Source organism: Suricata suricatta, chromosome 7, assembly GCF_006229205.1.
Source record: "Suricata suricatta isolate VVHF042 chromosome 7, meerkat_22Aug2017_6uvM2_HiC, whole genome shotgun sequence".
NCBI classification, from domain to species: Eukaryota; Metazoa; Chordata; class Mammalia; order Carnivora; family Herpestidae; genus Suricata; species Suricata suricatta.
The window spans coordinates 71701052-71714362 of NC_043706.1; the positions used below are offsets into that span (position 1 = coordinate 71701052).

The window sequence follows — 13311 nt, forward strand, 5'->3', positions numbered from 1 at the left end:
CTCAACATGGATTAAAGATTTGAATGAAAAACCTGAAGCCATAAAATTCATAAAAGAAAGTATAGGCAGTAAGTACCTTGATGTCAGTTTTGGTGATGAGATTTTTTTTTGACACCAGAAGCAAAGGCAAAAAAAAAGTAAAAATATGCAACTAAGACCAAATCAAAACTGAAAAGCTTCTACACAAAGAAACAAACAAAATGAAAAACTCCTACTGAATGGAAGGAAATATTTGCAAATCATATATTTGATAAGAGGTTAATATCCAAAATATATAAAGAACTCAGAAAACTCAACAGAAAAAATCCAATTAGAAAACAGGCAGAGGATCTGAATAGACATTTTTACTAAGAAGACCTACAGATGGCAAACAGACACATGAAAAGATGCTCATCACTAATCATCAAGGAAACACAAATCAATACCACAATGAGATATTACATCACACCTGGTAGAATGGCTGTTATCAAAAAGAAATAACGAGTGTTGGTGAGGATGTGGAGAAAAGGGAACACTTCAGCACTGTTGGTGGAAATGTAAATTGGTGCAACTACTGTGGAAAACTGTATGGAGATTCCTCAAAAAATTAAAAATATATATACCATATGATCCAACACTTCCAGTTTTGGGTATTTATCCAAAGGAAATGAAAATGCTGATTAGAAAAGATATCTGCACGTCCATGTTTATTGCAACATTAATTTCAATAGTCAAGACATGAAAACAAACTAAGTGTCCAATAGCAGGTGAATGGATTAAAAAATGTAATATATATATATATATATAATATATACATATATATATATATATATATATATATATAGTCCAGTCACACAAAAAATAAAATCTTGCCATTTGTGACAACATGGATGGATCTTGTGGGCATTATGCTAAGTGAAATAAGTCAGAGAAAAATACTGTATGATCTCTCTTATATTCGGAATCTACATAAATATTCAGAATCTGCATAAAAAAGTGTGGTGACTATACTTAATAATACTCTATTGCATATTTGGAAGTTGCTGAGAGTAAATCTTAAAAGTTCTCATCACAAGAACAAAATTTGGCGATGGATATTAGACTTTGTGTGATCATTTTCAATCGTATACAAATATCTAATCATGCTGTATATGGGAAGCTAATATAATGTTAATTACACCCCAGCGTAAAAATCAATACTTTCCATGAATGCTGCTATTCCCTTTACCAGTGTATTTCTCAAGGCTCTAGTGAAAGGAGGGTCAGTAACAAGGTCTTCTCAGGAGACTTAGAAGACCACTAGAATTAAGTTGGTCAGGTTACAAATCCACTCCAACACTCCTATCATTGAAATCTTTGAATTCCCTTATATTATTTCAGAGAACATTTGCATTCTGTTTCATTTAATTTCATTAGTAAGTCCATATTTCAGTCAAGTAACTGAACCAACAAGTAGAATGACTTTCAGCTGCTCAAGGCAGCACACCAATGCAGAATCTGACAAGTACACCCCCTCAGTCAATTCTATCCAATCCAAAAGTGCACTTCCCCTTTCTCAGTACATTTTCAAAATTCCATAAATTTTCCCTTGGGGCTTCGCCAATATAAATAAGCAGAGTCAAGAGTTCTTTTGGTGGGATTCTTCTCCTGGGTTTCCCTTTCTACTGTATCCAACACAGCTCCTCTCTGGAATCTGATATGAAGTGTATGGAGCTCATGAGAAGTAATGTGGGAAGAGCAGGAGGTAAACTGAGTGAGGGGATCACAGAATCTTCAAGCAAGGCAGTAACAACCTCTTTAGGACAGGCAGAGTTCCCACGTTGACTAGCAAGGGAGGTCATGTTAATTCTTCCAGCTTGCCTAGGGGTTGAGGAGTTTCCTGGGACACTGAACTTTCAGTGTTCAAACCTGGGTTATTGTTCACAGTAGCTTAGGGTATCACATGTCTTCCTAAATCCCCCCACCCATAGATCCCCATTCCAAACAGGTCCTCTGTTTCTGGTCAATATTCCTAAATACAAGGTTTGGTGAAGCTGTGAATGCAACTCCTAGTATAAGTTGGCAATGAGTAGGATTAAGTATGACTGTTTTCAGTTATTTCAGCCTTAAAGCTATAAGACAGAAGAGATTCTTTTGGCACAAACATAAGCATTGCCTTGAGCTGAGAACTTGGAGCCTCACTGATCTCTTTCTTTATGAACCCATGTCAATAGAAGCAAACATCCTATCCCCCAGTTCCTGGATTTCTTCACTCTTTACATTATGGCATTGTCAGCCCAAACCTTCCCATGCTTAGATAATGTATTCCATCCATTGTTTACCTCATGTTCAGGTTCTTGAGGTCCCAAAGGTATTTTGCTACATTAATTTTTATTAATTTTATCTATTTTTTAATGTTTTATTTTTAAGACAGAGAGAGACAGAACATGAGTGGGAGGGGCAGAGAGAGACACACGCACAGAACCGGAAGCAGGCTCCAGTCTCTGAGCTGTCAGCACAGAGCCCGATGCGGGGCTCGAACCCACCAACGTGAGATCATGACCTGAGCCGAAGTCGGAGTCTTAACCGACTGAGCCACTCAGGCACCCCAATTAATTTTATATTTTTTCAATTTAGATTTAGGTATTTAACTATTCTAAGTGCCCATTTTTTAAATAATATAAGGTAGGGTTCTAGTTTTAATTTTCTCCATGTGGTAGATCAGTTTTCCCAATCCTTTTGCTAAACACTCTATTCTTTTTATCCATTGATGTTTGTGCTATCTTCGTAATTCATATATTCAGTAGGTCTGTGAGCTTCCAAGACTTGGATGTATATGAAAATATCTAGATTTTGAAGGTTAGTATAAGATAAAGTATTTCATTAATATTTTTATATGGATTACATATTGAAACGATAAGCTGGAGATGTCAGTTTAAGTAAAATTTTTAACATGGATTCCGCCGATGTCTTCTTTTTATGAGGCCATCAGAAATTCCACAGGTGGCTCACTTCATCTATGGTACAGTGCTGTTCTGGACTGCACTCTAGCTAAAAGAGAGCAGACTATGAAGCAAGATAAACATGATTTAGAGCCCACCTCCTTCACTTATTAGCTCTATGGACTTGGTAAGTCACTTAAAATACACTTCATAGGAACTTGTGGAGACTGCATTAAATAAGATAATCTATACAGATACTTGAAACCTAGTAAGTAATCAACCAATGCTTGTTTCATCATCGTTCCCTGAGGATAAGGAAGCATGTATTAAATGAAGTTCATACTGAACTTCATACTGAATATATAAGAATATTTTTTAAATTCATACAGTGTCACATGACTGCCAAGGCCCAGTATTATCATTTTAAAATGTAGCAATATTTTAAGAGAAAAAGACAATCAAAACTTTATTCATTTACTTTTTCTATGCTTTAATAAAATCTTTTGCATAGGTAAGTACATTTAGTTGGAGTTGCAAGACAACATGGAAACAGACAAGAAATAAGCATTCTGGATCTTTTCAAAGTAACTATATTGAGGAAACTCTTGACTAAATATTACTTTCAGAAATAACGCCACCCTGTCTATTCACAATCGGTGTAATCTTCAACTTTCAATAAAACCATTGTATAGTATAGTTTATCTTGAACATCTTCTTATACTTTTGAAAAGCATTATTTCAAGAACGGAAATTCTCCAAATAATTCTATAAATAAACATAAAATGTTATTGCACCTGAGCTTAAGAATTTAAAATGGTTTCCATTGGTTTAGTTATTAATTTCTAAAGTAAAACTGGAAGTTAACATTAATTTCTGGGCAATAATTACTGATGGTAATTAGAATATCTTAATACCTGATGTAAAGATAGTTTCTGATATTGGGGACTTGGGTTACAAAATTTCCTCCAACCTCAGAGGAAAGTGAGTTTATTATAACACAGTGAGCTCTAATTACCTGAGCTAATCAAGGAAACGTGAGGGCAGGTCACTTATGCGGGAGCCCAGCTTGTCTGGGAACCACCCTCTCGCCCCTGACTCCAGAGAGCTTTGTCCTAAGAGGTCAGCTCCACGGGCGGCCCTTTCTCAAGGATATTACCTACTCTCTTTCAGCTCTTTCCGTGGTTCAGGCGATGCTGAACTGAAGGTACCAACTTCTGGACAGGCACCACAGCCTGCAAATAGTCAGCAGCAATAGTGTGACGGATAGGGCATTCTCTCAAGGGAAGGAAGAAAAGTGCTTCTAGAAGGGATATCTGACTGAGAACCGAGATGATAAGAAGATGTAACAACTGGGAAAGAACATTAAAATCTAAGGCTGCACAAGGCGTTGTAAACAGCAATGATCTTTCTTAGAAATGTTAGAGTTCAGTTGCACTAGAAGAACTAATAGAAGGTAGGACTGGAATAAAAATACCTGAGAGGTTCTTTTTCTCTAGGCAACAAAGTTAGTGTTGTTTCTGCTTTTAGTAAAAATTCATCTATGCCTAGATTCATTTCTATCTTTATAAAAAAAGGAGAGTAGATTTTTAACAGAGTAGTCAACAAAACAATTAAGGATTTTAATGTTGAGCATATCAATTTATTACTAATTTTGGTCTTTCCATTAGTTCCCTATATAAAAATGGTGTTTTTCTCAGTAGTAGGTACAACAGCTTTTAAAGAGAACTTGGGCAAAATAATTAAGGGAAAAAACATAAATAACGAGAAAGTAAATGAAGCAAAATTGTCTAGTGTGTTGTATAAGTGTATTAATATTCTTCCGTGAATTTTTATAGTTAAAGTAAAATTACCCTAGTCTATCATATTTTGAATAATTAGAAAAGATTCCAATCTTTAAAAATTATGAAAGACTTTAAGATCTCATTAATGGAATTAGAAATGCCAGTAATTATGCTACTGGTCAAGTTTGGTCTGTATTTTCTGGGCCTCTTCAGGCCAAGAATAACAATCAGGTAGAATCTGGTCATAATCAGTGCTATACATCTGAGAGCAGACAAATGCTTCCTTGTTTTGGGGTTCAGGATAAACTGTGGCTGTCTTTTCTTGGTAAGCATCTTTCACAATCTAGGAATAAAAAAAGAATATTAATTATTTTAATGAACAGAGTTAATGGTGAGTACATGTCAGTTTTTATCTGTTTCAAAAATTAATTTATGCCTTGTCTGTTTACAAAAGATTAAGTTACATTATAATAAAAGCTCACATACACAAAGAAGACAGAAAAGGAAAACGCAATTATAAATCACAAAGCAGGAGGAGAATAGGACATTGCCGACAATGGAAAGTGTGAAGAGTAGAGATTTATCAAGTGTGATTACAACAGGATTTCAGATAATCCAGTGGTAAAAGTTTTAACATGACCTGAAAGAAAACTAACTTGAACTAAATACCTTAATATTCCTGCTAAGTTTGAAGTCAGACAGCATGTGCTATCAACAATCCCTGTCCTGACCACAGCCTCCTACAAAATGTCCTTATTTATCCCTGCTCACCTAATCCGCTCCACTCCACAGTCAGTTTCAATGCCCCTCGCCAGTATCACAGAATCTCAGGTCTCCCTGTCTTGCTGTCACACTCTCCATTCTAGTTTCTGGTCGGGCAACCCGCAGTGCTGGCTCCACCCCACCCCCATCATGGTCGCCTCTAGCAATGTCATCCTTAATCTTATCTGGGTTGATGTGGTTGCATATTATGCTTTTATCCTTTTCTTAAGGAACAAACAAAAACCTTTTCTCTCCGCATTCTCACAAGGCAATTTCAAACCTCCTTGCTTCATATCTGCATTTGACTTATACAGTACTGAGAACTTTCCAGCTAATCAGAGAAAACAATCTCAATTTCCCCTTCCAACAACTCAGATGAACTCCTCTATATCTTCAAACATTCGCTCTTTCCTTACTTTGAGAAGAATGGATTCTCCCTCTTGTCAAAATTGTCACTCTATATGCACCCTTTAATTCATGCCAGTTGTAAAAATGCAATCACTCGGAGATATCTGAATAACAGGGTTATTTGGATAAGTCTGATTTTGAAGAATACTGGAATGATTAAGTATTTCTTCTCAATGCAAAATTGCACATTGTGAAAAATTATGGTTACAAAGACTGCCATCTTATGGAGAAATATTCATGAAAAACACACAGAACAGATGTATATGCCATGATTATGACAGTGTTAGCAAAGATAGCAAGCCAATAAAAAAAAAGACTGGAGGCAAACACACCAGGTAGTTTCTTCTCTATTTCCCAGAGTACCTATAAGGTGGTATTATTACTAGCTAACAGCTTTTTTGAGGTATAATTGACTGATGGCAATAGCCAAACATTTTAAGTGCACAGTGAAATTATTTTTGTCAATTCACAGAGTTGTGCAACTGTTACCAAATCCACTTTTAGAACATTTCCATCACCCCAGAGACCCCTTGTACCTGTTTACAATAGTTATACTACTTTTACAATAAAAACATCATTTCATTCCTGACACAGACTGTGTGGAAGTTCACCCCTCGTTCTGGTCCCAGGACATCCTGTATCAGTGACCCCTCCTCTCAGTGAGGTCTCCACCCTCAACGCCAGAGTCTGCAAGAGCAGTGTGTACTCTGGTGCTTTCCTAATTCTCCCAGGTAACTTCTGGGCTACTGAAAGTGCTTTTGTAAAAGGTCCTGCTGACTCTGCAGATTTATCTCACCAGGAGATCAGTGTCCACCACAACTTCCACTCCCATCTTGACACTGTGTCTTGTCTAATTTCTGACATGCTGCTCAGTTCTGAGTCTCTTCTTAAAATCCTAACTTCTCTTCACTGGCTTCTTGCCTCTGTGCTCTGGACAGAGTAACAAACCATGTTCTCACCTGTCTATACTTGCTGTCCTGGTAGCTCCACACACTCCTGGAGAAAAATAGTTCCCACATCTTTATATCTAGTATCTCCTTAAGTTTCAACTATTTCCATCGACTTGCTGGAATTGTATGAATTGTATGTGAATATGCCCTGAAGCCTCAAACTCGCAGGTCACTTACACCATCCTCCTTCCACAACTTGATTCTTTGTCCTGATTTCCCAGTTTCTGTCTCTGCACTCTGTATTTTCCCATGATTCTAGGTAGAAGATCTCTCTGAACTTCCTTGAGATCCTTTGCTTTTGTACTTTTTCCTCTAATCATAAGCTAACACCTTTTTACTAATGTTTGTTTATTTTTGAGAGAGAGAAAGAGTAAGAGCAGGGGAGGGGCGGGGAGAGAGAGGGAGACACAGAATCCAAAGTGGGCTCCAGGCTATCAGCTGTCAGCACAGAGCCTGATGTGGAGCTTGAACTCACGATCCATGAGATTATGACCTGAGCTGAAGTTGACACTTAACCAACTGAGCCACCCAGGAGCCCCAACACCTTTTTGTTTAAATCTTCAAAATGAATTTAACATAATAATGTACTGCTCAGTGTATTAACCATTTAAACTAGTTAAAAACTAGGAGATATAAATAGTAGAAAATAAATGGATGCTCTTTCATGAATAGGTAACCAAGCAGATTATCTACAATTTTTCGAACAATTGGTTTTTGAAGCATATGCCTTCAATCAACAAGACAAATAATGATCCATAAATCCTAAATATGGTACTGTTTTGGTAAATTTGCTAATAGTTTTGATTTTCAACCAAAAAGCAATTTTTCCCCTGAGGGGATAGTTGGCAATGTCTGGAGACATTTTTGGTTGCCACAACTGGGCAGAGGCTGTGACCTCTGGTGGGTAGAGGCCAGATATGCTAAGCTTTCTATAATGCCCAAGATAATCCCCACAAGCAGGAGTTATCCAGCCAATATCTGCATAGTCAGAGTGTGATTATGTTTGGAGACAGGGACTTTAAAGAGGTAATTAAGTTAAAAATGAGTTTGTTTCGGTGGGCCCTAATCCAAACTGACTAGTGTTCTTATATGAGGGGTAAATCTGGACACCCCCAAAGAGCCAGGGATGTTTGTGCACTAAGAAAAGACCATGTGAAGACATAGTGAGGCAGTCACCTATAAGCCAAGGAGTGAGCCCTCCAAGGAAATAAGCCTTCTACCCTTAATCTTAGATTTCCCCAGAAAAGCCCCCAGAACTGTGAAAAAAGAAATTTCTGTTGTTTGAGCCACCCAGTCTGTGGTATTTTGTTATGGTGGGCCTAGGAGGCTAATATAATTATATTGCAAAAAAAGTCAATCCTCTCTCATCTTAATTACAGAAAATTTCTCTATCTTTAGGTTCTTCTTGACTAAGTGCTTCATTAGCTCATCTGCCACCCTAACAGCTTTGAGTTCCTTGCCCTCAGTGTTTAGCTCTCTGCCCAGTATTATCAATTATGATCTTTAAGATGCTATACATCATGGAAACATGGATAAGAGAAGTGATTCAAGTGATTCTAAATGTTACTCTACCATATCTGCAGTATTTTCGTGACTATACAAGTGAAATATGGAAAACAGTAAGTTAAAAAAGGTGACATAGGAGAAACCTAACTGAAAGGGAATCCTACTAACTTATTTAGATTTTAGAACAGAAAAGGGATGATAGGGAAACCAATAATGCAGTCCAATTCTTCCATTCCTAGGGATGAACTATAGTTCCTAAGCTCTGCTAAAGCACTGTCTCATTTCTCTGACTTTTGCAAAATAAGTTGATACAGATGTACAGTTTAAGGAAGTGAAGTGATTTTTAGTACCAAAAATGCATATTTAGCAATAGAAGGAAAGAAAAATAATAAGACTTGAAAAAGAGTGGTGTTACCTTTGTTGCGATTTTCAGAGAAACATCTCTAATAGTGTCCAAAGGAGGATAAAGCCGGCCCTCTTCCAAGTGTTTATCTGATACTTCCTGGGCTATAACCTTTCAAAAAAAGAAAGACAAATATGTTGTGACTTCACACCATACAGTGTGATGGTTATGAGGACAACTAGTGAATGGTCACATATGGTCATGTATGGAAGCAGGTCACATTAATATGATCATCTAATTTTGACTCTCCCTTTGTTGATGGGGAAACTGAGCCCAGAAGACTTGGTGACTGGTGGGATCACCCCATTAGTAAAGAAGGGAATAGAATCTGCACGGCCTCTTACTCCAATTCCTTTTCTACTGTGCCAAGAGAGCTTTTCCGTCTGATGCGCTAGAGGAACAGGGGAGACAGGAGTGTGGAAGGCAGAGAAGGATGACAGAAGTGATGGACAAGGACCCTGAGAGTAAAGAAGGGAAGGGATCCATGGCTGATCACGCTGCTTCTCCCAGTTCATGTATTCTGACAGGGGGCCGAGAAAGCCATTTTGGAGTTACATTGCAAGTAGGATTTCAGTTTACCCAGATTCTGGATTCTCTGAATCACCTAACTGGTCTCAGCATTTGCTGTTCCCAGACCACTCTCCATTTCTATATTAAATGGCATATACTTAAAAAATCTGCTAAGAGGATAGATCTTATTATGGTAAGTGTCCTTATCTCCTTCTCTCCTTTGCTCACTCTCTCTCTCTCTCTCTCTCTCTCTCTCTCTCACACACACACACACACACACACACACACACACACTAATAAACAGAGGAGAAAAGAACATTTGGCAGTGATGGATATATTTATGACATATATTTTGGTGATGAAGTTGTGTGATTAAGTATGTACAGCTTTTTGTTATATTAATCATACCTCAGTAATTTTTTTTAATGAGACAGATTGACATTACATGCCTCCTGATGTGATGCACTAAGAAGGATGCAATCATTAGGCATTTAACAAAACCGCATAACTTGAATCCAATCATGAGGAAACAATCAGATAAACCCAAAGTGGGGAACATTGTAAAAAACAACTGGCCTGTGTGCTCCCAAATGTCAGTGCCATAAAGGAAAGACTGAAATATTCTTGTAGTTTAAAGGATTAGTCTAGAGGCTATAAAGGCCCTTTTTAATGGATAATTGGCAAAATTTAAATTTGGACTGTGCCTTAGATAATAATATCAGTGTTAAAGTTCTTGAATTGAAAATGGTACAGAGATCACATAGAAACAAGTTCTGAAGGGACATGATAATGTAAGTTGCTCTCAAATGGTTCAACAATATAGTCCTACAAGCTCCGTTATTTGCTGAGCCTTCTGGGGAACAGAGGTAGACCGGCAACAGTGATGTTCCCTCCAGCTCTAGGACTTTGATTTAATTAGGTGTTTCGGTGTGGCAAGTCTAACGCAGTGGATGGCTGACTCCGTTATTTAATAGACCTGAGGGTGCAGACAGGAAGTAGAAAATTCTTCCTCATTTGAAACATTCTGCATAAGCAAACACTTATTTTTCAGAATCTATTAATATCTTAGATTTTATTAAATCATGAAATTAGTTCTGTAATTGTTTTATTGCCATCAGCAAATATGAAAGACAACTGAGCAAGCATAACACTAACAGAGGACAAAAAAGCAGTTCCTGCTCTTGAGAGAATTATAAGTTAGTGAGGAAAAAACCAGCAATACTGAAGAGAAGAGAACCCAGGCCAAAGGGGCCATGTGAGGGCTAAGAAATCCAGAGGTACAGTGGAGGGAGCCTGAGCATGGGACCAAAGGGGAGCAAGGCATCAGACAAAAGGGAAGGGGGAGGTGGGGAACACTCCAGAAAGATGACAGACTCAAATCAAAGGCAGAGATGTATGTGCTGGACTCAGTAATTGCCAGTGTCCTCATCTGGGGATACAAGGCGAGGTGTGAATAGAGAATAAGGATTAGAGCACTGTCAATGCCAAATTAAGAAATTTTGGTTAAATCCTATGGCTGACTGAGGACTTCTGAATGAGGATATTTAGGCAGGAGTGTGGGGTGCAGGGAGAGCAAGATCAAGTTACTAGTATAACTTGTTTGATTAAAGTGACACTGCATATTATATAAAATATAATGTATAATCATAATTACAGAAAGCTGATCACAAAGAATTTATAATAAAGACATTGTTTAAGTGCTTTATTTCCTGCCTTTATAACAGGATGTTGAGCAAAACTTCCCCTTTGCCCCAGAATTGGTGATCAGGGCCCCCAACACTAGAACACTAGAATTAAGTGATCCACATTATAATGAAGCCACCAAGTGGGGACCACCATGTCCTGCAGAACCTAAGAGGTGGCAGAATCAGCCCTGCCACCCCCGCAAGCACAGCCACCCCTTTACAGAAGGCTGAGATGGAGAAAATCAGGGAGAGCCCCCAGAACCATCATTTGGCCTAGTGGGTGATGCAGCAGCTTTCCTTCCCCTCCTTGCACACTGCCTCCTCTCGAAAGCCTTAGGTTTGGCATTCTCTTCCTCACTTAGCCTGAGCAGGTATAGACATGTTCATGTAAGTAGAGGTGAAGAAAATGGGAAAGGAGGATCAGACAGAAAGGTGTGGGGGGGGAGCTGGGGAGGAGCCTGTACCCCCAGAAGGCATGAGCTACCAAGGCCAAGTTTCCAACCCTGAGGAGGATTTCACAGGCTGGGAACACTGAGCAAGGGGAGAAGACCCAACTGGAGCCAGGTCTCTCAAGTCATGCCACAGAGGGGCCCAAAGGTCCCCTAAACTCTGTACACATACCCCATGAGAAAGCCAGATATGGGCCCCTGCCTCAGATGGTTCGATGGCCTGAAAAAGTGGAGAGTTAATAAAAGGCATGTTTGGGGTGCCTAGATGGATGGCTCAGTTGGTTGAATGGCTGGCTCTTGATTTTGGCTGAGGCCATGATCCCAGGATCGTGGGATAGAGCCCTGTGTTGGGCTCTGCACTGGGCGTGGAACCTGCTTAGGATTCTCATTCTCTCTCCCTCTCTCTCTGTCCCCCCAACCCCTCTAACCTGCTCATGTGCTCTCTAAAAAAAGGAAACAGAAAAGAGAAAATGAGAAAAGAGAAAAAAAGAAAAAGAAAAAGAGAAAAAGAAGAAAAGAAAAAAGAAAAGACATGTTTGCCCCTTTCCATACCCTTCCTTTCTGTTTCCACCCCATTTGAGGAGACAGGCCTTGATAAGAAGGGGGAGGAGGTTTCCAGTGCCTAGCCGCAGCCTTTCCCCTGAGCCCCCAAGGTGCCGCACGGAGGAGAGTAAAGGAGGAGGGGCCTCTGCCAGCTGCTGCTGCACGCCTCTTGTCCGGAAGACACAAGAGATGATATGTGAATTGGATACAAATTCTGAACAGAATATATGTTTAATTATTGTTCACTGATATATCCCCCAGTACCCAGAATAATGCCTAGCACATAGCAGGTACTTAATTAATACTTGTTAAAAGAATGGGTGAATTAAAACGGAATTGAAAGTTACTGAGATGCCAGGAGGAGAAAGAAAAGAGAGACCTGATGGTGAATTATTCAAAACCATGATTGTCAGGCAAAACAAAACCATTTTATGTTGATGCCCCACTGAATTTAGACAGCTTACAAAATCCTGTTACTTTCTGTTCTGCAAAGGGTTTTTAGCAGATTTAAATCAGATGGCACTCCTCAGATGTTAAAGCAAAAACCTGTACAGATATTTAGTACTGTTATTTAACTGGACAGAGAAAAAATGAGTAGCACGGTCTTGATAGGATAAGACAGCATGGTGGTTGCAGGCTCAGGCTGTGATGTGAGGTAGGTCTATATTCAAATTCTAACTGCAATAGTTACTGTTTGTTTAAATTTGGGCAAATTAATTAATCTTCCTAAGCCTAGTTTTCTCTTTGGTGATAGAAGACTACTAACAATTCCTAATTCATGAGATTAAACAAAATAAATGCCAGTAAGGAATTTACCACATTGTCTGAGAAAGTAAATGTTTGGTATGTCTTAGCTATTTCACTTTTTGTTTAACGTTTATTTATTTTGAGAGAGCATGCACGCTTACATATGCACACACGTGCACACACACAAGCGGTGGGGGCGGGGCAGAGGGAGAGAGAAAGAGAGAATCCCAATACACACTCAGCACAGACCCTGGCACAGGGCTCAATCTCACTCCCTCTCAGATCATGACCTGAGAGGATATTAAGAGTAGGACGCTCAACCGACTGAGCCCAGACACCCCTCTTAGCTATTTCACTTTTAAAAAACAGAGAGGCAGTCACCATGGCAGAATGGAAGTAAAACAGCTCTGGGGGCCAGATCTAGCTCTACAATATATCCACTTATTGGCTTTTTGATTTGGAGGCAACTTCTGTAACCAATCAACTGCACATTATTTCTGAGATAACAGGTATTCTGTTCCTCCACCATTGGTGTCCAACAACATTGCTTCTTCTCTGGGATGTCACACAACATCATTTTAAAGAGACTGGGGACAGTTAGAAGATTGCTGAGTAAAGAACAGTCTGAATCTTTGCTCTACAGGTATGCCTGTCACACACAGAACCG

General features: G+C 38.9%; 1 protein-coding gene across 1 annotated transcript in view; it reads right to left on the bottom strand.

Moving 5' to 3' along the window:
* Positions 1–3369: 3369 nt before the first annotated feature.
* ME1 (malic enzyme 1) overlaps positions 3370–13311 on the bottom strand; it is a 182782-nt gene continuing 172840 nt past the window's right edge. Inside the window, exons 13-14 of the mRNA XM_029945152.1 lie at positions 8723–8821; positions 3370–5024 (exon numbers count right to left, since the gene is read on the bottom strand). Coding sequence (XP_029801012.1) covers positions 4854–5024; positions 8723–8821 — 270 coding nt within the window. The 3' untranslated portion in view covers positions 3370–4853. The remainder of the gene's footprint in view (positions 5025–8722; positions 8822–13311) is intronic.